This window comes from Dromaius novaehollandiae, chromosome W (assembly GCF_036370855.1).
Source record: "Dromaius novaehollandiae isolate bDroNov1 chromosome W, bDroNov1.hap1, whole genome shotgun sequence".
Lineage (NCBI taxonomy): Eukaryota > Metazoa > Chordata > Aves > Casuariiformes > Dromaiidae > Dromaius > Dromaius novaehollandiae.
In genome coordinates this window covers 61,700,710-61,727,781 of record NC_088130.1, presented here as the reverse complement: position 1 = coordinate 61,727,781, position 27,072 = coordinate 61,700,710, and the positions used below count along the sequence as shown (strand labels likewise).

Here is a 27,072-nt window from a genome sequence, read left to right as displayed (position 1 = left end):
AGAAATCAGTCAAAGAGCAACAACAATTGTATTTACAGGGGATGCAGGCTGGAGACTATTTTAGTAATTCTTTGAGTGCTGGGTTTGGGACTATTCTTCTGCTGACTATCCCACGCAAGAAAACAAAAGTAACTAGTGGAATGTGCAGGGTGATCTGATACTGGAAGACACCCTGAAGGCCCAGTAGGATTGCACAGTCCTAGAACTGCACTGATTGAAAGAAGACTACAATAATAAGATAGGTTGAATGGTAGAAAGAATGAGGGACAAATGCTAACTTGTTTCTTTTGTTTTAAGAAAAAGGTGTCTGACTACAGTATACCCCTCCTGACAGCCTATACCTTGGCTTTTGTACAGCCACCCCATCTCCTCCCACTTGCCCCACTAGCCCAACCTGAAGGGGAAAAAATGAAACAAGTGGAGCATGCAGATGCCTTGCCTGTAAGGGTTAATTCTCCTTTGCTCTTTTGGGCTCAAAGGAGGGAAAGGGCTAGAGGAAGCTATTGCTATAGATGACTTCCTTTCCATGGCAAAGTTTACTAACAACTTCTTAAAAATACAACCAACACAGGCATTTTAAAGTGTGGGTATTGACATTTTATTTTTTTTAAATGGCAAAAAAAGAATACATCATATTAGTGACTGGAAATGTGTACAAAGTTACGCATTTGAGGGAATTCATGCATTAAAGAAATGGGCTTTGAAAGAGTTTCTCTAAGGCAGTGCCATGGGACCCACAGATTCTTTCACAGCCGGTACTGCTCATTTCAAATATGCTGTAATAACATGGCATTGAGAGCACCTGGGATCCTCCAACATCACAGCACTGTACAGGAGCCAGTACAGGAGGTGCCTGAACAGCTGGCACCTCCATAGAAGTTCTGTCGTAAAAGGGCCATGAATATCAAGGCTACCCCAGTAACATTGCCAGGTAGAAAACAGGATGCTCCAAGAGCACAATGCCATAAGCTACAACTATCCCAGGAAAATCCAACAGTATCTCAAAGCTGTCAGACTAGGCAGTTCCCACAGATCTTTAAATCAACTCATTCCAACCCTGATATTTAGTAACAGCTTTAAGGAGTACATTTGTACATCTCTATAAAAAAACAAAACAAAACACACTGTTGTGAAACTTACGTGAACGCACACAACCTTAGCGACACCGTGTTTTCAGTGGAACTCGGCTATTAGCTGACTGCAGTTTATATACAAAGTGGATTGATTAGAAAGGCTGCTACAGGGAGCCAAACTTTCTTACCAGGTTAGCCCCGGGCTAAAACAAGGATTTCTTATGTGTTATCTTCTGTGATGTGGCAATATTAAAAATTGTGATTAAAACATCAGGGTGCAGTGGTTTGTAAACATCTTAACATTAAGTTAAAATCCAGTGCATTCTCACACTCTGCTCTGACATTATGGATCAACCAACTGATACGATCTTCTGGGAGTTCCTGGGAGGCAAGAAAAGTCTGGCCAAATAAAATCTTTTAGACAGGTTCACTCCTGGTGTCAAGTCAATGACTTTAGAGCTACACCAAACATTAATTTGATCCATCATTGAAACACATGCTGATTTCTTTTTTCAGGATGTAGAGGTTTCCATTCCATGATAGCAAAGTTACTTTTTGCACTATTCCCACTCTGCAGATGGGAACAGAGATTTGGAGGGAAGCAGTTTGCCAAGCTAACACGCCAAGCAGCAACATAGCCCAGGAGAGCTGCAGATGCTGAATGCCCAGCCTGCATTAGAGGCACTGGACAGCAATGCCCACCTCTGACTCCTACAGTCCTCAATCCCCTTTTATTAGGGAAAGATCATGTGATATCTTTGTATTTGGGGGAACAGGTCACAGGAAAAGTGTCTAAAGCAAATGCATCAGGGATGTACAAAGAAACTAGGCTAGAAGATTTCAAGATGGCGGGAGAGAGGGGGAACAAACAAACAAAAAGCTCTTCCTGTTGTTCTTGAAGCTCTCCTCGACTTCTTTCTCCTCTTTGCTGACTGCAGTCCTGAGTAATGTGTGTCTGCCAGACCTGGGTGGCAGCTTTCTCAGACCCTTTCCTTGTGCTTCACATTAGCCAGCTTGACTGTTTCCTGCTCAGAGGCAGGTGGAGAAGGCTCATCATGACATCCAATCATCAGCTGATAGACCATCACTCCTGCAATGGCACCAAGGAAAGGAGCGACAATTGGGACCCACCACCACTGCCTACCAGTCCTGGAAAACAAACAAACAAATGCATGAGGTAAGAACTGCAGCTTAGGCATTAAGATGCTCATGTTTGGAGCTGGAACAATATAAGATCTGGTCATCTCTAAGCATCACCATGGACCGGCAAAAGACAAGAGCCCCCAGGTGTCCACAGCAACATCGAAGACAGATGTTGTCCCCTGTGCAAGTTCAAGGAACAAGCAATTCAAAACAGCTACTTCTGGGACTTCCAGACTGTCTCTTAACCAAGATGGAAGAAAAGCTGTTGCAGTAATATAGACACCTTCACTTCCCTTCCACTGTCTGTGGCAGAGCTTCCCTTGACAGCAGGCAGCCTGTATTGCTCATGGCTCTCCTGATTATCTACAGCGGGAACAAAAATCCAAGTCTGACTATGGCCCTGCATTCACTATCACTCAAAAATGATCATAGGCTATTTCAGAGAGCTCATGTTGAAGGCGGACCTGAACTTCTCATGGATCCTGCTAGGCATCTTCCTTGATGGCAAAGCTGGAAACTGCCCTGCTTCTATAATTTCTTAAGAAATCAGAGCAATCAGTGTCTTATAAAGATTTTCATACAATCCAAAGACTACTCATGGGTGCTAAGGCTCTGTCATGCCAGAGGTACCATCTACTTGGGCTAGTTATTTCACCACCATCACCCCCTTTGGCCATAAGATTTTTATTGTCAAACACTTACCAGAACACTTCAGTACCCCATCCAGCGATGGCTGTGAAGAGGCGAGGCCCAAAGTCCCTGGCAGGGTTGACAGCATAGCCAGAGTTGAAGCCCATGGAGGTTCCAATAACAAGGACAACAAAGCCAACTGTGAAAGCTTCCAGCCCTATGGGGACAGGGTTGTTGTAGGGATCCACAATAGCCAAGACGCAAACAATCAGGGAGGCAGTGCCAATGAACTGGGAGGAAGGGGGAAGAGAAAAACAATTTAATATAGATTAATCTTTTAACCAAGTTATTTAGCACCTCTGAAGTCCTGTGTTTAGAACTCATCCTCTGGAGCAAAAGAGGCGCACTAAGTCATCCCATGGCATTATAAGACCCCAATAGACTGAGCACCCACTGGAGAACAGGAGAGTGAAACATGATTCTCCTGGCAGCCAACAGGCTGGATCAAGCTCTCACCTTCCCCCACAAACAGAAGGGCTATGAATAGGCATTTGAACAGACACAGCTGCTGAAGACATCTTCCCAAATCTACTTCCAGCCTGCTACAGGCAGGCAGCTGCTGTTGGCTTTGGAGTTGGTGGCAACTTCAGAGGGGAGATCACCTCTTCCAACAGCAGCCACCACCCTACACCCCCTTGACCTTTGGCCTGGAGTGGTACAGTTGGAGTGAGGAAGAGTCATCCTTTCTCACACTGTGGCTGCTCAGAGGCTGAGACCTCAGGCTTATCCCTTGTAAACTCAGGCAGTTTCTGTTTTGCCAGGAGACCAAGGTGACTAAAGACCCATAATGAGGTTTTTGTCTTGTGCTCCTCTTCCTTATGAGGGGAAACCTTCCTTGTGGGCAGGGGCAAGAAGGGCTCAGAAGATCACAAACCACTGGGAAAAAACCCTAGAGCAGCAGCTCAAGCTCATTCATGCAAGAGCCATGGGAAGTGTCCCCAGAAGCCCCAGAAACAAAGCCCAGACTCTCAGACTTGGCTAGTCTAGGTGTCCAAGGCTGAGCTGGCCCTGCTGTGCAAGCATCCTTGCACCATTTGCAATATTGCTTCCTCAGCACTTGGATCTTAGTTGGGCTTGCTCATAGGTGCTATTTCAGAAGGGAGGTAAAAAATACAGGGTTGTCCGCTAGCGTGAGAGAAGGCACTTTTCACAAGAGCAAAGTGGTGTCTTTTCACTTGTGTCCTTGCCAGGTGTAATCTATTGTACCACTGTTTAGTCCATTTAACACCAGTTCTCTTGCTCTACGGGTCCTTTCGGGACCCTGCTCTCCCTACTGGCAAATTAGGGACTCGCGTCAGCTCTAAAAATCTTTCTAAATTTCTTCTCTTGAAATTGCAATTAATTCTTGTCCCAACCAAAGCAGAGGTCTGAAACAATCCTGAAAGATTCCTCTTCAGTTGCTGGCGTTCCCCGGCACCTTCTTACCTGGTCAAAGAATCCATTCACAATGTTCAGATGCTCAGATGGGTAGGTGGCAAAGATACCAGCAGTGCCATTCTGTCCTGTTACATACAGCTGGTTTTTGCCAAAAGCCCAGATAGCATCTAGAGGTAGGGAGGGAAGGTAGAGAGAGAAGAGAGAAAGGTCACTCATTTGATATGATACAAAGAGGCACTTACTTGGAAGATGAGTAAAACATAGGCCTCAGAGCTATGAATATTGAGACAGAATCCCCTGAGCATCCTGTTGCTACATGTTGCTCTACAGTAGCTGGTTTTGCAAATGCCCACTTGGAAAACTCAGCATGTGGTCCACCATAACACTTCAGCAGCCAGGCTCAGATTCGGATGGTCGAAGGTCCTGATCCTAGTGTTTCTTATTGGCCAGGCACCAGCAAAGAGCTAGAACCCACCCAAAAGGAAACACTAATCTGAGTCTTCATCCCCACCAAGGTGGGAGTGCCAGTGGAGCTGCAGGAGTCAGACACCAGATATTGTTATGGATCTGGTCTGCAACACTGATTAGATCTAACACCTATTAAGTCATGAACATTGATAAGTGCTGATTGCTTTTACTTGCTTATGTTTCAGGGTTACATAAGCACAGCTTTGTCTGCTTATTAGCAGTATTAGACCTTTTTCTGAATATCAGAAAGTGTTCAGTTGTTACCACTGAATGTTGCCCTGTGATTAGGAACACCATGTAGAAAGAACAGATGTATGAGAAACTGGACTTCTAGGATCTTTTTTAAGATGTAACCAATACCCTGATAGGGGTAGACGAAACTGTCCTACTGTCTGGAAGCTAATGCAAAATAGATGCACAAGAGGTCCAGTGTGAAATCTGTTTATTTTTTACCATGAAGGATAAATTGACTCTAGAACCACACACAAGTATAAGATCTCCATCACTAGAAATGTTTCATCAGCATTTCTGTAAGATCTGTTCTCATCCGGACAGTAGCTACTAGAGGAACGATTCAGTGGTTGATCTTACAGACATCATTACTTAAAGGATGAAGGCACACACACATTGACTATGTTGCTTGGCCTTCAGATTGGTTTGAGGCAGCTTGAACCCACCCCCACCATGAGAACAGAAAAGCCCTGCCCACTCTCCTGTTCTGCAAGGAAATGCTTCTCTGATCTAGGAACCAGCCTCCCTGAAGTCAGTCATGAAGAGCACCTCTTGTGCCCCAACACACACGCAAACTTTCTGTACTTACCATGGTACAGCCCAAAGACAATGCCAGCTCCTAGGAAAGCCCCCAGTGTTTGAGCCAGGGCATAAATTGGTAGCTTGATCCAGGGCTCCCGGGCCAAGAAGCACATGGCAAAAGTGACAGCTGGGTTCAAGTGTCCACCTGCAGAAAGCTTTGAGGTTAGTGCATTTTTACAGGCAGAATTTGGATCTCAGAAATGAGCCAAAGAACACTGGTTTCCATACCAGTGCTTCATAGAAAAAGCACAACCATCTGGGCCTATGTAATAATTCTCATGGTTTAAATCCAGCCCAGGCAGAGCTGCAACATACCTGACACCTGTCCTGAGATCAAAATGCCGAGCGTCACCGCAAAGCCGAAGGCCAGGTTAACAGTCAGGAAGCCTCCGTGAGACCCTTTGCTGAGCATGGTCTGTGCAACAGAGCCACAGCCAAACAGCTGGGAGGAAAGAAGAATGGATTGAAGTTACCCTCCACATTTCCTGTCAGGGCCAGTTACTGACCGATGCTCACAACTGCTCTGCTTACATCTGCATACACCACTCCAACCCCTTCATTGAGATGCCACAGCCAGCACCAGATCACAAGCTTTGTTTTGTATCTTATGCTAGAAGCCTTTTCCATCACTCTTGCTAGAAGCCACATCTTCTGTACTTCAGGGAAAAGTACTATAGAAATTGTGAAATTCTGCAGTTTTGGATCTAGCTAGTAATTTCTTCCCATCTTCAAAACCCTCTGGGGATCTACCATTCTCTTTTTCTGATCCTTCCCTTCTGCAGACAATTCCTGCTTTCTGCATGGAGACCCCTAATGTTCCCTCAGGTCTCCTCAGTGGGTAGCATATGTCCTGACCACCAGCTGCAAATGGCTCTTCTTGGCTCTGCCTTCACCTTCTCCACACCATCCCTCTCCTTTGAGCTCTCAGATCTTTCCTAGCCCACCCATGACTCAGCCTTCACATCTTCAGCCTTTAGTCAAAGGATCTAGCATTATCTCTAGGGACAGCAGGGAAGGAGAGGAGATACAGGGCAACTTTAGCTCCTGGCTTGCTCTCGTTCTTCAGGAGGAACCAAAATGAGGGCCAAGACTGAAAGGAAGATCAGCCCACATTTCATAGCCATTTCCATGTACAGCAGGCCAAGAGGACTTTGACTAAACATCTAATTTTGTGGTGGCTAAGGGTAGGTGAGAAGCATCCTAACTCAGCCAGAGTGTTCCCTGGACCTAGCCATTTACAGTACAACTGTTCAAATGAGGGATCTGGGTATGTCAGTTTTAAGAGCAATAGCACTGGCAGGGACAACTTTGCTAATGCCTGGAAATAAAGATATGACTGAAGGCAGCCATATTTAGCCTGGCATTCATGGAGACTACTTCTCTCAGGCAGCCCAGGCTGACAGAGCAAGGGACTGTGGTTGCTTCCTTGAGCTGAGGTAGTGACAGTCTCAGCCCCAAAGTTCACCACCTGCTATGGGCACTCTGACCACAGCCCATAGCACCCCAAACCAGTTGTATCTCTCCTACAGCAAAACCAGGTAGGAATGGGGCAGGACAACACAGTTGGCCTGTCTCCTCAGTACCAACATGGTGCCATCAAAAAAGTCACAGCAGAAGCCCTTATTCTCACCCACACCTATGAAGGTGGCTCCTTTGGACAAACTCGCTGGATAAAATACCAGACTGACCAACCAAACAAGACTTCTATTGCTGTCCAAAAGCCAGATCTGCACGTCACCAGTCAGGAGCACAAACACTAACGTTACATTCACTGTATGGCTGGCAATTCGTTGCCTTCATCCAAGCTCCCCAGACAACACTCCCATTGACACAGCCAGAGGTTTGGCCTTCTGTCCAAGAGCAGAGGTACAAACACTTTGGGAGATGAAAATTGTTTCTGTTGGGTGATAAGGGGTGTGTCCTAGTAGCTAAAGGCAGGCATATTCAGGCTCAAAGACATTTGCTCCAAACAGACACTCCTTCCCCAGCCACATCCAAAAGCTGCCAACCATCCTTCCTATGCTCGCCTTAACAACCCAGACCAGTCCATCCCTGGCAGCTCAGCCCTTCTCTCTTCCAGCTGGGTGCCTTCCCACTAGCCAGTCTCTTCATCATCCACCATGTAGTTCAAGGAGGTCTTCTCCTGTCTCCTATATGCTTGTATTTTCCACTCACTGCCTGAATTGATTCTCTGTTTACACCAGGGATTATTTCACCATCAGATACTGAGAGCATCCTTGAACCACAACAGGGAGTCAGAGATTACAGCTTGGTCCTGACCTGCTCCCAGAGGTCAGAAATGTTCAGAGGTAGAGCTCAAGGCTTGCCTTATTACTGTTGATCACGTGCCCATAGCTACCCACCCATCTAGACTTCCTGCTTCTGTAATCCCCATCATCCTAGGATTACCCGATTGCCGCAGAGGTGGCATCCACTCCTAGTGGATAAGTTGCCAAATGGGCACCGGGGAGGTGGGGTTGGCGCTTTTCACCCATCCTGTCAATACTGGACATACGCATTGAGCAATGTACAATTCAGATTAGGGCAAAGCCAAAACACAACCAATTCATGCCCTCCCATCCGCTTGACAACTGATGAATTACTAATAAAGCAAACACCGTGCTCAGCCTGCTGGGAAAGGAGTGGCCAGGTAGGCTACAGGCTGATTCATGAAATGGACACACTGTACACAGGTACCTCTTGACAAGAGGCCAGGTCCATAACATGGGGCCTCATTTGGATTAAAAAAAACAAAGGAACCTGTAGAACTCGTTAGTGAACAAGAGTGGACATCCAGCACTGCTCTCTACCAGGTGCAGTCAGAACACCCCTCCAGTGTCTGCGCCCTGAGCCACTAGATTAGGAAAGCTAACCCTGAGCTGCCCAGCTGAGAAACCACAGCAAAGACAACTCTCATGCAAAGGTAGAAAAGATGAGCCTTGCTATTTTGCAGCAGAGAGTCATAATTCCTAGCTATGCCCAAACCAAGGGAAGCATAACTCCTACTGAGGAAGTAAATACTGGATAGTGCCCAGGGTGACATCTGTTCCTTTCCTGACCCCAGATGAGCCCAAGCATGCTTTAGACAGAGGTTTGGACAAGGTATTTGGCTGTGGTGTTCCCCTCTGAGGCCACACAGCCTGTTGGCATGACTAGGCAAGGGACAGGCACATAAAAGGCTGCATTGGACTTTTGAGTTTGGCAGGGTTGGCTCCAACTTCTTCCTATTGAAATAAGGATTTGTATTTTTCACTCTAAAAGAACTGGCAGTTCTGCAAGTGAATGGTGGTTGGCTCACTAGCCACATATCTTTTTGGTTGTAGAAACCACAGAGCAAAGCCTTCCCCCCTGTTTACACACAGAAGTCTCTCCTTAAGCTGGAGGAATTCCAGTGCTGCCATTTCCCCAAAAGTTGTTCCCTGTTCTCCTCTCCCCCCATCCTACACCTGGTAATAACTCTCCAGCTTTTCCTCAGTAGAGTCTATGGGCCGTGGAAAAACACCCCAGAGCTGCTGCACAGGAGCATTACAAATATTTATCAGATGAGCCTTAAGCACTGTTTGGATTAATTCAGCATAACAGTGGAAAATCTGACCCTCAGCAGATAAAAAGTAAGGTGATATTTAGGGATAAGTCTGAACTTTGATATGCATGTGTGCAATTCCACCCTGAGCCAGCAGAGTCCATTAAGCATGCACACATTCTCATACATGGCATCCATCCATAGCATTTGACCTTTAGGAATCAGTTCAAATCATGCTCACGCAAGCTTTTGTGGCATGTGGTTTGACATTACAGCATCTAAAATGGAAGCCCAGCTCTCCAGCTGGTGTAAGTCAGCAGAACTAAGCTGCAGCCAGCAGTATGTTTTCACAGGTCAGTCAGGTGTAGGAGTAACCTTGACAGTAAATTGCACCAAGCAGTCGTGTTTGGAAAGAAATTGTTCTGGGGGTTGTATTTACAAACACAGCAGTTACATATACATGTTGATAGTTGCTGTAAAATGCATGTTTGCATGGAAGAGGATTCATTTTGCTTACTTTTAGACACCCGAGTTACACAAAAAGTCTGAGCTGGTCCTCTTGAATTCCCTTCATACTCAACAGGGAGAAATAGCAACATCAGGAAGGGAAGCCATCCTCCCAAGTTGTGCATCTAGGTCAAGTGAAATGGCTCAGTGAATCTCTACACTGAGACTGGGCAAGCTCAGGGCAACAAACACTGACTTTCCTCTCTAAGGAGAGGCAGAATTAATCCCACAGCCCTGACAAGATTTTTTTTCCCTCCTTTTGCTGTAATCTTTTGAGATCACCCCCATCATTTACAGAGACATCAGTCTGGGCCATATAACATGAGCACGTACGTCATTGTGGTCTGCCATGATACTCAAGGGAACAGACTTTCAGCCTAGGTTAACACCTCCATGTGACAGATTTAATTATGACCCACTTTTCCAAGTCCTTGCCCTGCCAGGTGCTCATGTTTTGCTGTGTTAGTGGCTATTACAATTTTTAATCACAAGCCTTCTACCATTTGCTGCATTTCCCTCCAATTCCCTCTTCCAGACCATACTAGACAGAAGGCACTCGGCATCCATTTTTAAAATGTCTTCCTTTTCCAATGTTTGCAAAGAGCTCAGGAGCAGATAGCTTGAGTGCAAAGGCCAAAGAGGTCATACAAAAAAATACAATGTTTGTTTAATTTTAAAGACACATGTGGCTTTTAAGTCTATGTAATCAACGTGAAAGTCCTCAGGCAACATCACACCCCTGAGTTCAAGGGACAGTGGTTCACACCCATGAGACAGATAACTCCTCCAGCTCTTGATTTTAATGTAAAAATAATGTGTTGAAGGTAGGTCATTATCAGAAACACATCTCAACCAACAGAAATCCAGGGTCACATGGCAGTGTAAGCAACAGTCACATGTTTTACCCCTGTGGCCTACTCAAGTTCAAAAACAGTTTTAAAGTGCTAATAAAGCGATTGCAACAGGGCATCACTCTGATATATTAAAGTTACTCTCATAAGAACTGAGGTGAAGGCAATGCACCCATTAACAAGATTACTAGAAACCTGCTCCCTAATTTCATCATACCGGTTTGAGCTGATTCTGACTTACCCTGTGGACAGGGAGGGTTCTCAGTCCTCTCCCCCCATGAGCCAATTCAACTCCTTGCATGGCAGAAAACTAATGTGGGAGAAAAGACCCACAACCCACCCACCCACCATTTTCTGCAAGATTAGCAAGTTGAACTGGCTCAGTGAAGGGGTGGCAAAATCCAGAGCCTGCACAAGAGGGAACAGCCAGATGCAGCAGCAGCAGAAAAACAGAGAAAGGTAGCAAGTTGCTGGACATTACTTCATACTCACGGAAACTTAAGCTCTACATCTCCACTGCAAGTTTGGAGATAGGCCATCTGCCTTTGTTACACCCAAGGTGGACACACCCTGTCCCCTCTGCCCCGATAGAGAAAGTGAGACTGGACACAAGAAAGTTAGAGTTAGTGAAGGCTGATAGAAAAGGACTTTGGAGGTAGGAGGAAAAAAATTTTGAAAAAGATAATGAAGAGGCCATCTGAGTTTATAAAATATTTTGAGAAAAGCACATCTGTACATGAACCCAGGAGGAAGGTAAGCCCCAGCACTCTCATGCACAACAGCCAGATTTACTCTCTCACTTGCCTTGTCTTTTCTTTGTTGGGGCTTTTTCACACCTTCAGGTGCAAAACAAAAGGCTTGGATGCATTTGCTGTTGAACTTCAGACAGACTGATCTTTAACCAAGATGGGAAAGTTCTGCCAGCATAACCTAGGAGGAATGTTATCACCTGAGTTATAACTTTCCTCTTCAGCCAACAAATAAACCAGGGATTAGGCAAGAAGCCCTCTGCAGATCTACCCTAATCACATCAGTGGATGGAAAAAGCTGTTGAGACCTACCTGCTGTCAGACTGGTTAGCAGGGGAGATGCCAAAATGGCAGTCTTGGGGGCTGGGGCAATCAAAGCCCTGAGCTGTTGATGAAAGATTTGAAGCAGACACACATGCAGTGACCCTCTCTTCATAGCAGAGTAAAATTTAGGACTATCCTACAGTCCCTTCAAGGAGGAAGGCTGGGAGAGATGAGACAGAGGACTATCATTTTACAGCAAGTCCAAATACTTTCCTGACTTCTTCCCTTCAGCTTAAAGCAAGGAACAGCTCACAACACTGCAAAAACCCTAACATTCAAGGACCCTGGCTAAGCCCTCCCCCCACCATGGCCCCTTGCTGCCCTCCCCAAGGGAAGGACCCATCTGGGTAGATGTGAAGATGGATCCATCCCAATTTCTGTTTCTGTTCAAGCAGCACATACATATCTTCTTCAGTCCCACAACTAGAGCAGCCAGGACAACCTCCACTAGCTGAGCTCACACAGCCGGGACAGGGAGCACTGTCATTTTTGCCCTTCCTTAAAGGGAGTCTCTGAAATGGTCAGACTGGTAGACATTCAGTTTGCGAAGCAAGTAAAATCTCAGTCTAACTTCTCCTCCAGCACAGCTGGAGTCAGCACATGCAGAAAAAGGCCTTACAGAAAAGGGAAAAGACAGATGCCTATATGTTATGGCTCTTTCCACATGAACAGCCTGTCTCAGAGCCAGGCAGTGCTGCAGGACTTGAGAGATAAGAGGGTCTAAGGGAAGTTGTACTGTGCATATATCACATGCCACAATTTCACAAAGCTGGGCAAATGAGTGGCACTCAGTGCAAGAAACTTGAGCAGCTATCAGCAGAGGAGTTGGGACATTACTAGAGAGTGTTCACTGTTTTAGTCTGCTCCCCCCAGTCATTGAAGCAAGACCACTTATTCTCCATTAATTCATAGAAAAAGGGAAGGGGAAAAAAATAAAAGATGCTGATGTTTCTCAGGTCAGCAGGCTTAAGCTCTCAGAAATACCTAGACTCACAGTGGTGTTTTGCTCACAGAGTTGGACACTGCTGGGGAAAAGCTCTATCCCCACCAAGGGCAAGTCTTGGTGCCTGAACTGGCTTGTTTGTAGGGAGGAGAAATCTCCCCTCTCCTGCACAGGGACAGCAAGGAGGGACAGTTCTTGCCAGAGTTTATGAAACACTTCAAGCTCCTCTGGTGGAAGGTGCTTGGAAGGTTCCATACCTCCATCCCCAGCACAGGCTCTGCAGGAGGGATCAATGGAGCTCAACATACTTCCTACAGAAAGATTTCCAGCCCCTCTTGAACCCTAGCAAAACATTAACAAAACAAAAAGCCACATTCTTCAAGTGTGGCAAGTTGGGTTTGAGAGAAAAAAAACAACTCAAAGCAAACAGCAATCGTGGGAACTGCCATGCCACCCCAGATGGCCATATGGTGAGCAGAGACTGGGCTCTGCAGTTTCAGAAGTTAAATGAGCTCCTTTCAATTTGCTCATCTCAGCCTCTTTGACACTTTGGTTTCTGTGGTCTGCAGCACACTCGTAACTGAAAAGTTCCCACCTAGCCACAAAGCCAAGAAAGCCCCAACAGAAAAAAACAACTCTGAATCATTATGCTATTTGTTCTTCATTCTTGTTGCCTAAACAGCAGTGAATTGCAATTAGTCTGACTTGAAAATCTATTATAACCACAAGTTACTTCTCTCACAAATATAACAACTGAACAGAGCCAGCTCTGGTATTTCAAGCCAGAAGAGCAAGGCAACAAATCAAGCCTTTAAGGAAGGTGCAGAGGCCCGCCACTGGAAGTCTCACTTTAATGAGTTGCTACAGTAATAACACAAACAGCAAGTGACTTGGAAAATGCCTTCAGTGTTTGCATTGCTTAACTATTGCCAGTAAGTGGTGCTTCCGACTTAGGTATAAAGTTCAAGGCTAACACATCATTCAGAAAGTACATTTTGAAGCGGGGGGGCACGAGGGGGAAGTCATCTCAATCAAAGGAAATGTAAAATCAGAGTTACTATTGCTGTGACAGTGAGGACGCTAGCCGTGGACTAGAGCGATGTTGCATGAGGTGCTGTACAAATTAAAAGCCACATACAAGTTGAGAACAACTTGCCTTCACACTACACAGGGCTTGGCTGCCTTAGTTGGATTATTTTCTTTATCTTCTCTTAAAAGAAGAGACACTTTTGTTTTAGGTAGGGTTCTGCTTCCTTTGCAGTCTTTAAAAAACACAACACTAGGTTATTTCTTACAGGCAAAGAGAATCTTTGGCCTTTCAGTGCTCTGAAGCGGTTTTGCTGCCTGAGGAACAGAAAGAAGAGTTTGAGAGCTACAGTCGTTATGCAAGCAAGGGGCAGGGGGAAGAGACGTCTAATAGGAAGACTCTGAAGCCATGCCAATATCCACGGTAGGACGAGTTTTACATTACACAGTGAAATTTCAAGTAAGCTGCAAGGTTTAAACAAACAGCCTCGCTCCCTTCAGGCTCGGGAAGTTGATTCCAGCATGAAATGCACCAAACCCTAAATCCATTCCCAGTAATATTCTGTTTTAGACCTCTCCACATTCAGTCAACACTGAGACACCTCAGTCTCCCATGAAGACAACTCCATGGGCCCCATGGCCTCCCACAGGTCTGAAGCCCGTAACAAATATCAGACTCAAATACAGCTAAATGCATTCACAGCCAGCTCAGGAGACATGGGCTTGTGCAGGATGCAAATGGTCAGTTTTCCTCCAGGCAGAATTGGGATATCTCTGTCTTGGGATTCTCCGATTCAAACTACTCCCAGAGTGGTAGGGAAGGAAGGTAGCAGGGGGGAAACTCAGTTTCAAGCTCTCTTTGTTCCAGGCATATAATGTAATAAAAAGACTTGGAGGAATCCGAGTGGGGGAGGGTGGAAGAGACTTAGCTTTTTTTTTTTTTTTTTTTTTTTTTTTAAGTAAAATAAATAAAAACAGGAAGTGTCACTTCATTAAAAAAAGAAACTCAGACCAGCTCACCAGCTCCAAGGCAGAAATGGGTTGAAACAATGCCCAGCAGAGTGATAGTGCAGCTCCCTATCCCAGAACACACTTTCCTCTATGTATACCCTGAATTTACTACCTGCTGGTAACCAGGGGGTGTTCACCATGTCTGGGACTTCCCCAGTTCTCCTTCAGGCCCACCCCACCTTCCCCTCCATGGACATTGCACACCCACAGCCCTCCATGTGCTTCGGAGGTTTGGGAGCTGCAGGAGATCCCAGGTCAATTTTGGAAGCCCGTTGAGTCAGGGTTGAGACTGTTGCTAAAACCTGCATTTTCTTTGCTTCTTCCTGTCTAAACCTTCATCCCAGCCCCCAGCTCAGGAAGTCCAGTGGGGAGGGGGAATCTGCTCTTACACACACACACACACACACACACACACACACCACTTTCTCCTACTCTCACTTTTGCTAGTGCAGACTAACCTGGCTGAAAGGCACCTGCTACTACTCTCCTTTTGGAGGATAGTTCCGATTTTGCACCAAGTCTTCCCCACCACTAAGCAGCTCCTGGCTCCTCTCTGCCCAGGAGAGGCAAAACTGCAGGGAGAAGTAATCTCTGTTGTACCAAATGATACAACTGGAAGGAAGAATCACAGTTTTTGGATCGCAAGCCCTTCTGAAATCTCAAATGCGCAGGGCTGAAGGCTTGCCTGGTTTCTCCAGCACATTAGCTTGGATGGCAAGAGACATTATTCCTTCTTAAAAGCCTTACCTTACTTCTATCCTGAGCTTAACTCAATAAGAGTAATTCAAAGATAGCAACTTTCTATCAGTGGATCACTTTCCCATTAGCTCCTACCCACCTTAATCCCAAACAACCCCAAAAAACCAACAGGACTTGTTTGCAAATCACCAAAGCTGGGTCCCTCTGAGGATAAAGCCATTGCATTGTGAGAAACTGCTTTCTTTTAGGACCAGTAGCATTTTACAGGGACTTAGGGTCCCCTGTTCTTCCACACAGCACTCAGTAGCCCTTCTTCCTCCAAAAATAAGAAGCATCTTATTTTTGAGAGCACAGATAATGTCTGTCCTGCATTCTCTCTAGGAGCACAGGAAGCTTCCTCAAGCTTTCCTCCACTTTCAGCTCTTCCATCTGTCACAGCTTTCCCCAAACAATGATGACATCAGTTACAAAGTGGTGTAAATCCAGCCACTGAAGCCATTAGCGTTGCTCTAGATTTAAACCACTTCAGACAAACTTTCAGATATCTACTGTGCAAACACCAACTTATTTCTGCAGCAATATCAAAACACCAGACCCCACAGCCATCACTTGCAGCGCATTGGGCATTCTTGCATTTTCAACTGCAGATGCCCAAAGCTAGATAGCCCTATCCCAGTTTTGCTACATTGATGTTTTTTCCCATGTCCCCAGCCCAAGTATTCTGATTGTTCACATCTGCCTTGAACTTCAAAGCAAGCCAGGACCACTCAAAACAAATTAAGTCACTTATACAGATATCAATGCAAGATCCATCCTACTTTATTCCTTACATCTCATCCCTTTGGAACCTGAGCACTAAAACAGGCAGAAGTGTTTTATTATCATTCATCACTTAAAAGCACATTAAGTGACAGCTCAGCACAGCCACACGCATGGCAAACACAAGCTTGCAATCAGCTGCCAGCGTGGATCAGCACAGTGGACTGCAGCCCAGCTGATAAGACCCTGGGGAACTTGCAGCAAACAGCAAAGAACCTCTCTCAACAGTTTGAGCTCCAACATCTTCTTCACAGGACTCACATGGAAAACAAAGCAAGGTGGGGGAAAGCCTTCACTGCCCAGGTGATAATGCTGACAGTATTTTAGTGCCAAAAACTACTCTACAGCAGGGAAAGAAAAAAATGTTTTTTCACAATCTCTAGCAACACTTGCTGTTTATACAGAAGCTGCTTTACTCCCACTGTTTTGCAGACACATCAGAGCCCCCAGACACCTGCAAAGCCCACCCCCATCACATTCCTAACACTCACCCTTTGGCAACTTTCACTAGCCCTTTCCTGATGTTAAGGAGACTCTACTTCTCTAGACTCTCTTGCAGCTCACCCCAGTGCAAACTCCAGCATCAGCTCAGCTCCTTTGCCAGGACAAGTTACCTCCACACAGAGCAGTGAGAGGGCGCCCCACCACCCCCACGCAGACTTACCACCAGAATCAGTGTCCCCAGGCACTCAGCCAGCGCTTGCCGCATTAGCTTATTTCTGATTCTCAGGTGCTCCTCAAAAGTAGCAAGAACATCTTTTTGCCACCCCATTGCAGCAAAGGTGCCTCTCAAGCTGTGTCAGGGAAAAGAAGCAGCTGGCAAAAACTCAGCAAGAGTTCTCCCCTAGCACAGCTGCCTTTGCTTATAAATAAGTTCTGCGATGCCTGACACACCTCCTGGGTAACCACACCCCTTCCACCCTCTCTTCAAACCCAACTTATTTTTTTTCCCCCCTTCCTTTTCACTCTTTTCAGGACAGAGTGGTGGTTTTCTTCATTTTCCTGGTTGCTCATACAGGTGAGCAAGTGGTTTCTGAGGCTCGGGAGAAGACGTTTCCTTCAGAGGAGTTAAAAAACAGGGCAAAGATGTCCATGCTTAACTCCCACTGTTTTCATCACTTACCAGCTAGAGCACATGGCTGAATCTGCCCCTCTCCAGCCTCGCCTGAGGTCCAAAAAGTTAAATACGTAAACTAGAGTGTATCTAAACCCATTTGTGCTACCAGAGTGCCCTGCTTTCATTTTTCTTTCCCTCCCAAGCTCACTTTAGGATGGCAAAGAGATTAGCACCCCTGTGCTGATTCAGAGGCTATAGCAACTTTTTCAACAAAATAGTGGGGCAGGAGTGTTTGATCCCCCACACCTGTACTGTGGGCTGAGGCCAAGGCAAGTCCTGACTCCAGTAATCATCCCAGTTAAAACTGGTCTCATGAAGCAAGACCAGACCTCTCCTCAGCTCAGAGTCCTGGATCAAAATGCTGGACCTAGTTCCAAATGGTGGTGTGTTGTCACCATTTCTTTCTCCCTCCCAGGGCTTTGGAAGAGCATTTGCAGCCCAATCCTCATGAAAGCTGAGAGGAAAAGCCATGAGAGATCCCTGACCCGGAGCCGATCCCTCCTCATGAGACCTTTACAGGGGGCTTATGCATCATGGCATGAGCAACTTTTTAGGGCCATGCTCTGAGCAAGGCCTCTGGGACCACCAATGTGCCCCATTTCACTAAGCCTCACAGGAATCAACCACTGCTCCCTTTTCATCTTCAGTAATGTCATATATTACCCATATATTACCATTTTTTAATGTCATATATATACCCAAATTTATGAGACTGCCTGAGCGAAAGCTGTCCCAGTCTGTAGCATCTGGAGTGAAAGCTAGTAACAGAGGACACGTGTCACTTCGGCATCTGGTTTCTATTAAGTAAGCAGTAAAAATTCCCTGGGCTCATCGGGACTTGATGCAGAACAGCAGAACTGAATTTGCAGGACTGAAAGGGACCCCTTTCCTGGATTTGTTTCCCCGCCTCCTCTGCAAAGCCACAGATTCCTGGCTTTTCCTCTTCCCCTTATTTAACCATCAACCTTCCTGCTAGAAAAGCAGAGCTTTTCAGTGCAGTGATGAATAGACCTTTATTCAGTACAGAAACTGCAGTCAGACTGAGAAACAGTCAGGGATGCAGTTAAGAAAGGAATAATGTTTAAGGAATCAAATGCAGGGACACATTTGAGGTCCAAATGTAATTGCAGGAACAGCAAACGTTTCTCATTACTTAACACTTAGACCCAGTCTAGTATCACTGACATTGGCAGAGTGCTTCATACTCCAGCATGCATTCAACCAGCCCTACACACACTTGCTAAGGCTGTGGTTTATAAACCAGTGCTCGGGATACTCATTTTTTTCTCCCCCTCCCTCTCTTTTGCCCTCATGCTCTTGCTGCACATCACACAAGCCGTGAAGGATCCATAAACCCTCCTGTGCCTGAGACTTCCTTATGTCTCTTTCATACTCTGCTCTGTGTTCTTCATCCTGACTTTGTCTGGAAGCCATCACAGACAGAAATGTTGGGGTTTTTTCCTTTTGGCAGTTCCCAAGCTGAGATCTGTGGACTATTTTGTCATTTGTTGAATTCTCACTATGTAGGGGCTGTGTTGTCTTAATTTAGATTTATTTAGATGTATTTCCTTCTCTGGTGGTGCCCTGCAGGGTGCAAGCAATAAGACCAGAGAGAGCCTGCTGAGGAGCAAGAGGGACAGGGAGATATGATGTTCTCCAGGTAGGTAGACACATGTCCCCGTCACTGTAGCATCTGCTCCCCATTGGTTTTCAGTAAGAGTCCAGGGTACAGAAATTTCTTCTGTGCTATCCTAGTGAAGTGGTAATAGACCTATTGAGGAAGGGAGGGGAGATGTTTAGGCTGCCAGAGTGATGATTGAAGATGGGGTAACAGAGCATCAAAGTCAGTGTTTGGAAAAGTCTAGACAGGAGCAATCTTGGGGAACTAGGATGGGGTGGGTGCCCTGTGACTCACCGCCTGACCCTGAGCAAATCCCTCACCTTTCCACACCTCAACTTCTCCATCAGTGAAATGGAGAGATTGACACTGGATTCCCTTTCTGAGGTGTTGTGAGGGTGAATCATCACAGCCCAAGATCCGACAATTCAAAATGAGCAATAAAGGCTTAGGCAATTGCTTTCACAACAGCCAGACATGTTATTATCTAGGAAAAAGTTTGGGTAAGAGACAGTGATACAACTGTGGAAGAAGAGAAAGATCTTTCCAGAAGCAACAATTAATCAAAGTGTGGGTAAGGGCTGAAAGGCCCCAATGCTGGCTTTTCTCTGTGCCAAGGCTGGAATTGTCCAACCAAACCAAATAGCTGGCATCCAGGGACACATGATCTTAGCACAAAAGAATTAAATCTGTGCGACAACAAAGGTTTCTCAAAGAAGCTTATCTACCCCAGTACCTGGTGCCCAGGGTACCAGTACCCATCCTTGTGGTTAGAAGTCCATGGGTCAGTAGGAGTATACAAGAAAGGCTGTAGCAGTAAGACTGACAGTAAGGCAGACCCCCAGATTTGCTCTGCCTTCCTAGCACTCACTGGACACAGCAAGATGTCCACCCCTTTAGCATTGCCTTGCATGGACATTTAAGACAGCTCTTTCACAGCACAAAGGTTTGAAAGAAGGACGTTTCAAAGCCTCTGTCACAAGAACTCATGCCTGGCTTCCTGCTGGTGGTGCCAAAGCTATTGAAGCCCAAGCAAGGAACTTCTGTGATCAATCACAGCCCGTTTCAAACATCATGCATCAAAGTGCCCAGAGTGAACTATGCCTATCAACCTACACAGTGCCCAAAAGATCAAGGCACTGGGTAGGGAAATCTAACATATTGTTTTAAGGAAAATGCTAGTTGCCCAGAGGAAAGCTCAAAGACAAAAAAGAAGCCTAGCTCAGCAGTGACTGCACGTGGTTTGTTCTGGTGTGCTCATTATATAAATCTCAATCCTTTCTTCCACAGTTAGTATTTTATCCATCAGGCCATCCCCTCTAAGTACAGCTGATCTCCCAAACCCCAGGTCTATGGAGAACTTATCATAATGTTTGTCACTTTATCCCTAATTCCATTCCTTTCTCTCCTGCAGAACCTTGCAACATGCTACAAGAAACTCACTGTGCTTGGCCTGTTATTTCTAGATGTGATCCAAAACTAACACCCGGTTTGCAAGTTTCCTGTTTGCATGTCAACCTTGCTGCCTGCCTCCGTCCCTCACCACTCCGCTCTGGGGAAAGGCACAGGTGAAATTCTAAGAGACCCCAATCCTTGGCTGCTCCCCATCAGCAGTTTTCCTACTGACCCTAGTGACACAAAATAAACCCAGGGTCATAAACTGCCTGGCTTCTGCAAAGTGCTGAATCAGCCTCCAGAAATGTAAATTTCCTCATTAAAAACCAAGTTTACCAGAATCACCAGACTTTTCCTTAAACAGCTGAATAGATAAACTTGGACTGATGGCTTCCACATCTTATCCAAGCCAAATTGATTCACCCATCCCAGAATGCGTGGTGCAATCCAAAATGGAGAAAAGCATGAATCACACAAATCTGTAATGACTCACTCTTTACACAGATACTTGGGTTACCTGGTTCAAAAGTCGTTATGCCAAGAGTGGTCATTGGGTCAGAGCATGACAGGATTCATTCTTGTGAAATTTCCCTTTGGAAGATACCTCTGACCATCTCCCCCTTTCCATGGTCCACTTGACAGAACATTATGGTGACCTGTTGGGAAGATTTATCTGAAAAAAAATTATAGCTTGCCTAATAAGTCAGGGTAGGAAATGCATGAGTAGGAAGTTTAGAAGCTTTCTAAATGATTCTAGCTGGAAGGGTTGAGTGCAATGATTTCAACATCCTGCCTCGTATCTCAAGATTTGCAGAGGTAGGTGTTCATTTCATGTCTAGGTTTGCACAGCCCTCTGTCCTGAGTTAGAAAATTGGGGAGCTTCCTTCAGGAAACAGTACTAGTCTACATAGCTGAGAGTCAGCTGTATTGATTGTTGACCATACCGTGTTTGGAGAAACTTAAGGTGAAACTGCAGTCCCAATTTAGGCTCCTTGGATATCCAGGAGAGGCCTGAAAGTTGCCAAACTGAGTTTGCATTTTAAATTACAATTTAATAATGGGAAAATTCCTTAAAATACCTGGAAAAATCTCCATATGAAGTCCATTGCTCAGGATCCAGCGGAACAAAAGCTGACCTGGACATCAGTCTTTACATGGTGTCATTTGGTAGGATCTCAAAGGGGTGGATCCTCCATTATTATCTTGGGAGAGGGGCCCACCGCCTGTTTCCACTGGTGGTTACTTGTCACATCTGATTCCCCTTATCGAAAAGTTGGTCCCAATTTACTGGGATAAACACTGTGCCTCAAGTGGCATTCTTGCAAAGATGCCATTTTCCAGTATACACAGTTGCATACCAGCATAACTACTGTACAATGGAAAAACAACAGTTGCTCCCAAAGAAATCTTTCTAATAGCACATCTGAAAGGAGAGCTATTAGGAACAACCCTCCTGAAACAGGGTGTTCGGCAAGAGCTTTTCCATAAACTGCTTTGTGTAGACAGTCGTTCCACTGAGAGCTGCAGAGCCAGTCGTGGCTTGGAGATACTGCTGTTATAGAGCACCACGGCAGGAAAGTTCAAAGATCTTGGAGCCAGAAGACACAGAAATGGGGTGAGACTCAGATAGCCCAAGGTGTGGGTCAGGAGCAATGACAAGAAATTTTCCTACCAGACGAGGATGTCTCCAGTAATGGCGAGTGTGCCAACCCTCCCCCCTAACCGTAGATAGTCTCAGCACAGATGTCCCAGCACAGACATCCCCAGGGAAAGAAGCAATCACTTTAAGAATACAATGCATCTAGATGTCATTTTAGATGTCTATTCTATGTTCTCACTTTAGAAGTGTCTGTTTCTCTTCATTGACTATAAAGGAAACCTGAAACAACGAGCCCAGATGGAGACAGCAACGCATAGTCAGTGTAATCCCGCCCAGGTGCAAACCTGCAAAAAGCAAAGGTATTTGTTCCACAACTGGGGTGAAGTATTCCCAATAGGAGCAGATAAACCTTAATACCTTTCTACAATTTGCAGTGGGGTCTCTTTCTGCAATACCACGTGTAGTTCAGGTCACCTATGCTCAAGGAAGACAAAATGGAAGTGGAAGAGAAAATGGTGCAAAGAAATACCAGAAGGACAAGGAGATGAGTGGAGTCCCTCCATTCAAGTATGGACTAAAAGTGATCAAATACGATAATGCATCAGACCCAAGGCCAAGAGAGGACATAAAGCCGTCAGTAAGTCTATCAGGAAGGAAAAGAACTATTTGTGTTTGCACAAGTGCAAATAGGGATAAACCAGCCACAGATAATTTTAGGCTGGAGATTAGAAACCATAAAAGCGTGGATGTTCTATAGACATTTTCTTTTCCCATGGGAGATGCAAGGGCAGAAAATACCAGAGGATTAAACCTAAAACAGGAAAACTTCCAAACAGGATGCATGGGGTTTTCCTGAAGTAGTTACTTTTTTTCCCCGTTCTCTGTACCCTGACCCAATTCTACACCCACAAGGCTTGCTTGGCCTCGTAGGGTGCCTGCAAGTGAATATCTGCTAACCTGCACCCTTGGAGAAGAGAATAAGGCTCCTGAACTGTAAAAGCACCTTTGGAGCAAACTACACTGTCTATCTCTTATGGCTTCAGGGCTCTCTAAGGGCTTTAACCACCAATTCACCAGGATGCTCCCTAAATCCACCTCTGTAAATGCAAAGTGTACTTGCCTGCATTTGTCACAAGTGATAACAGCCTGCCATGCTCTTTGGGACTTTCAGTCCTACAGCTGATTTTGCCTGAGCCTGAATCTTGGGGGAATTTCCATCCTGGCCTCTTTTTTTTTTTTTTTTTCCCCCTCGGATAACTTATGTACAAAACATCATCCCTAAGCAAACAGGCATTAAGGAACTGCATTGTAATGGGCATTTCTGAGATTCCATAATGCAACAGGTATTCGGCATGTACAAGCCACCTCAGGAGAACACCTGTGGTTGTGGAAATAATAGGGCTATAAACAGCAGGGCTGAGCTGTTCAGTGGATGCAGCAGCCAAAGTCTGAAGAGACATAAGCACCCACCTCTCACTTCACCAGGGGAGTCCATCTCCCAGAGAGAGGGAAAATGTCCTTTGTGTGACAGCTCCTGTACAGACAGACATCAGCACGTGTGGTACACCAAATAGTTTGGGACCACAGCTTTTTAAACTGGATCTAGAGGTTTCAGCAAAGGCTCAGCGCTGTGGGTGAGGAAAAGCAAAGAGCTTGAATGCTGTTCTGATGAAAGCCACTGTCTGTCCATCCCTCCTCTTGTATGCAGATATGTTGAGGCTGGACTGACTCTGCAGCTCACCTGGAATGTCTGCAGGGTGAAGAGCCAACATTTCCGTAGAAAAATGTCCTGGCCTCTTTTTTTTGGCCTGCTCGGATGGAGTGAAAACAGGGCTTTACACACTGAAAGCCCTTAAGAGAGTCAAGAAATGTAGAGGCCAAAATAGAATTCAGCAGATATTCAAAATTTCAGCCCTAAACTAGAAGCACTGAAATGTGGCTAATTCTGCGCCCAGGAATACATCTGTTAGTTTCCACATGTGGACACAGCAAATCCAAGTCCTAGTTTGCTTCATGACCCAAGGTGAAGGTGGACTTTACCTTTAGAAACCATTGTCAAATCAAGGCAGCTTGTAAAAGTAGAGGTCCTCAGGGACCTCTGAGCTCAGTCTCCTCTCCAGCTCCTGGCATCCCAAACAGATCTGCCCTCTCCAGCCCCCCAAACACACTTCACTGCACTAATCCCAATTTAGAGATTGAGGTGCACCAGTGGCCCTAGCGGAAAGGCCGACATTCAAGGGCACAATAGGGTGTGCAAAGCAGCCAGCCCAGAGGCCACAGGAGCCCCACTGCTCCCCTCATCATGGAGGGCAGGCAGGATGGGGAAATCAGAAATGCTCCTGCCCCATCCTGCCACTGCCAAGACCCACCAGCAGACACTTCCTTGTGAGTGACTGGTGCTTTTGCATCCAGCAGGAGAGTTTGCCAGCAGCTCCCAGCTCCAATTGCCCCTCTCTGGGGTCAGAAACCCCCTCGCCCACTGCAAAGGCAGGGAGCCTCCAAGCAACACAGGCACGGGCAGGACAAGCAGGGCACCAGGAGAGCAGCACCTTGTAGGGCACCAGATGGAGGCAAATACAGAGTGTGTTGAATGGATGGAGAGGGGATCCTCTCCCTCTGCCCACAGAGCAGCCTCGTCTCTCCATCCTGGGATGCAGAGGGCACAGCTCCTGCCATCCTGGCAGCTCTCTAGCTCCTGGCTCCAGCATTCCCTGAAAATCTCAGTAGTGGAGTTCCATCCCCTCCATCTCCTGTTCACTTACAGATTGGAAATGAAGGAACAAGAAGGTGACAATAGCAACAACGAGTCAGGGAGCTCAAAGACCACACAGAGGAGGGGTGGTTGCCTTACCCTGGGCTGGCAGCTGCCCCAGGTCTCCCCATCATGGATGCTTTGCTGCACTATGTATTTTGGGGGGTGGGGGGGTGGTAGGAGCCAGGCAATGCTGCCAAGGTACCGGAACACCACCTCTACAGCACTGGTGGGAGCTGGTATCTGGCCATGCAACCTGCTTTGGAAGCCACTTCCCAGAAAAATCTACAGTGAAAGTCTGTCATGGGTGGCTGGGACTTCCCGTGCAGGAGCTTTCCATCCTCCAGGGACAGGCAGCATCTCTCTTGCTTTGCCTGTTAGCCTACAAAAGATGCACCCATTCTGAAACTCCAGGCTCAGGGTATGAAACTCCCCCAGCCCCTACTAAGAGGCACAGGAGAAGGGTCTTGTGTCTCCTCCAGTTCTCCAAGCCCGCCGCTCAGACATCACACCCACTCCTTCCTGCTGGCGCATCTTCCAGAAAGCCCACAGAGACCTGAATCAGATTTGAGTTGGGCAACAGGAGTCAGCAACTTGTATACCTGTTACTGAACAGTGAGATAAGATCACTTAGACTCATCTCACTTGTGGCTTGGGGAGTATCTATTGCATGAACTCAGCTGGGGCATCTGTTCAGCCTTGCAAAATTGTTATGAAGAGGCACCAGCCCCAGCTCTACACATGCTCTCCCACCCCTCCCACAATGAATACACTCAGCTGGCAGAAATGATGATGTGCAGAGGGAGGGAGTGGGGTTGGCGTGGATGCTGCGCCACTCATTCATCCCTCTTCCTGGCCTGTTGCAGTCCGGAGGCAGCAAGGGAAGGGTGGATGAGCAGAGGAAACCCAGCAAGATAGCCCAGTGTAGACCACGGTGAAGGAACTAGATGTGCCAGTAATTTGTGGGAGGTTTCCCTGAAGGATATGCCATAAAGAATTGGTTCCAGCATCTGCCAAAGAAATCATGAGAAATCTGAACTGGAGGCTATTATTATCCTATATAGGAAGCTTCCTGCACCTCCAAGAGAGCAAAGGTGTGTGTGAGGGGCAGGAAAAGCAGCAGTCTTCCTCATGCCCCATGCACACAAGTAGGGAGCATGCCTAGGATGGAGGAGGGAACCATGCCTAGGTAGAGGAGAAACTATGTCTTTACACCAGCTGTGTCCCGGGAGGAAGGTGCAGATATACACTCAGGCTAAACAACCCAATGGGTTACTCCAAGCTGGACCAGAGTAAGCCCTGCTGATGGCAGCCTGGGAAATGGGGCCAATTGCTGGTAATTCTTCTTGAGAGCTGATATCTAGAAGGGAATTAATTTTTACTCAGTGAAATGGAAATTCAGCAGAGGCTGGGGAAGCAAGCTGCTCCCTTGACACTAGCACTGATCATGTTCTGCTCATTACCATTTACTGTAAGGTGCTGCAGAGATGTTTCTGGAATGTGCAATGCCCTGAGGATGACTCTGGGCCATGAAACTCTAAACCAGCTCCTGGACCTCCACAGTAAGTGATCATATCTGTCATTATTCCTTCCAGCCTCTGAAGCTGTGGAACTTGGGTCGCTGCTCTTTCTTTCATCACTATTATTTTTGCTGCTTGGTAAACAGGCAACTTCCCCACCACCACCACCATGCCATTCCTAGGACACTGCATCATTCAGTGGATGTGCTCCAAACCAACCAACACCTTAAGATTATGGTTAACTTATATAACAATAAATGCTAGGCTAAATCCTCTGCAGGTGTAAACTGGAGCATCTTCAGTTTTCATCAGCAGATAATTTGGAGCCTAAAAAACTTCCCTGCTTGCACTCTGCGGTGTCCACCTCTGAGTGGCACTCCAGCTGGTTAAACGCATTTTCAAGCTCTATCCTAGCATATAGAATAGCCCTTGTCAGTGGTAGGATTACACTTTAGATAGCTGATTCCTTTTATAAGAAGGAAGATGCAGGAAAGCAGTGACACCATATGTGTACCAAAGCTGAGTTTCCCTGGCTACAGACTTTAGCTGCAATAGAGTTCAAAGAGCCCTGCCCAGGAGTCTGCAAGTGCACCAGATGCACTTTTTAGCACCAGGATTTCCGCATATAATAGTGTTCAGGTTCTTCTGGCATCCCAGTCCTAATTCACTGCTGTCCCCCCCTTCAGGACTACCAAAGCCATTGGCGTGTAATTTCAAGTGTTAGGCTGCCTGTACAGAGCCCAGCTTGTCTGGCCACCTGGACCAGCTCTTGAAAGGCCGTGGCAGCGAGAAGGCTGTCACTGCAATGTCTGAGCTTCTTGACAACATTATGTATGTAGTAGACATCCACTAGTTGGAGACTTGCTAGATATTTCAGAGAGGAGGGGACGAGAACCTCACATGATGGCAGAGCAACACTATTGATACAGGGGTATCCGCACCCAGCTCTGATGGGCTGGGGTTTGTGCAGGGCTGTGGGTTTTGGGGGTTGTCTTTTCTATTAGGATTTTTAAAAGGTGAAGATGATGGAGAAAGAGCCAGGAAAAACACCTGA

General features: G+C 46.2%; 1 protein-coding gene across 1 annotated transcript; it reads right to left on the bottom strand.

Moving 5' to 3' along the window:
• Window positions 1-574: 574 nt before the first annotated feature.
• Window positions 575-16,870, bottom strand: LOC112982204 (aquaporin-3-like). Its single transcript, XM_026098425.2, has 6 exons — window positions 16,681-16,870; window positions 5,880-6,006; window positions 5,572-5,709; window positions 4,332-4,450; window positions 2,919-3,136; window positions 575-2,222 (listed from the first exon to the last, which is right to left on the bottom strand). Exons 1-6 carry the CDS (start codon window positions 16,786-16,788, stop codon window positions 2,054-2,056), a joined length of 879 nt encoding a protein of 292 aa, XP_025954210.1. The 5' UTR covers window positions 16,789-16,870; the 3' UTR covers window positions 575-2,053.
• Window positions 16,871-27,072: the final 10,202 nt, after the last annotated feature.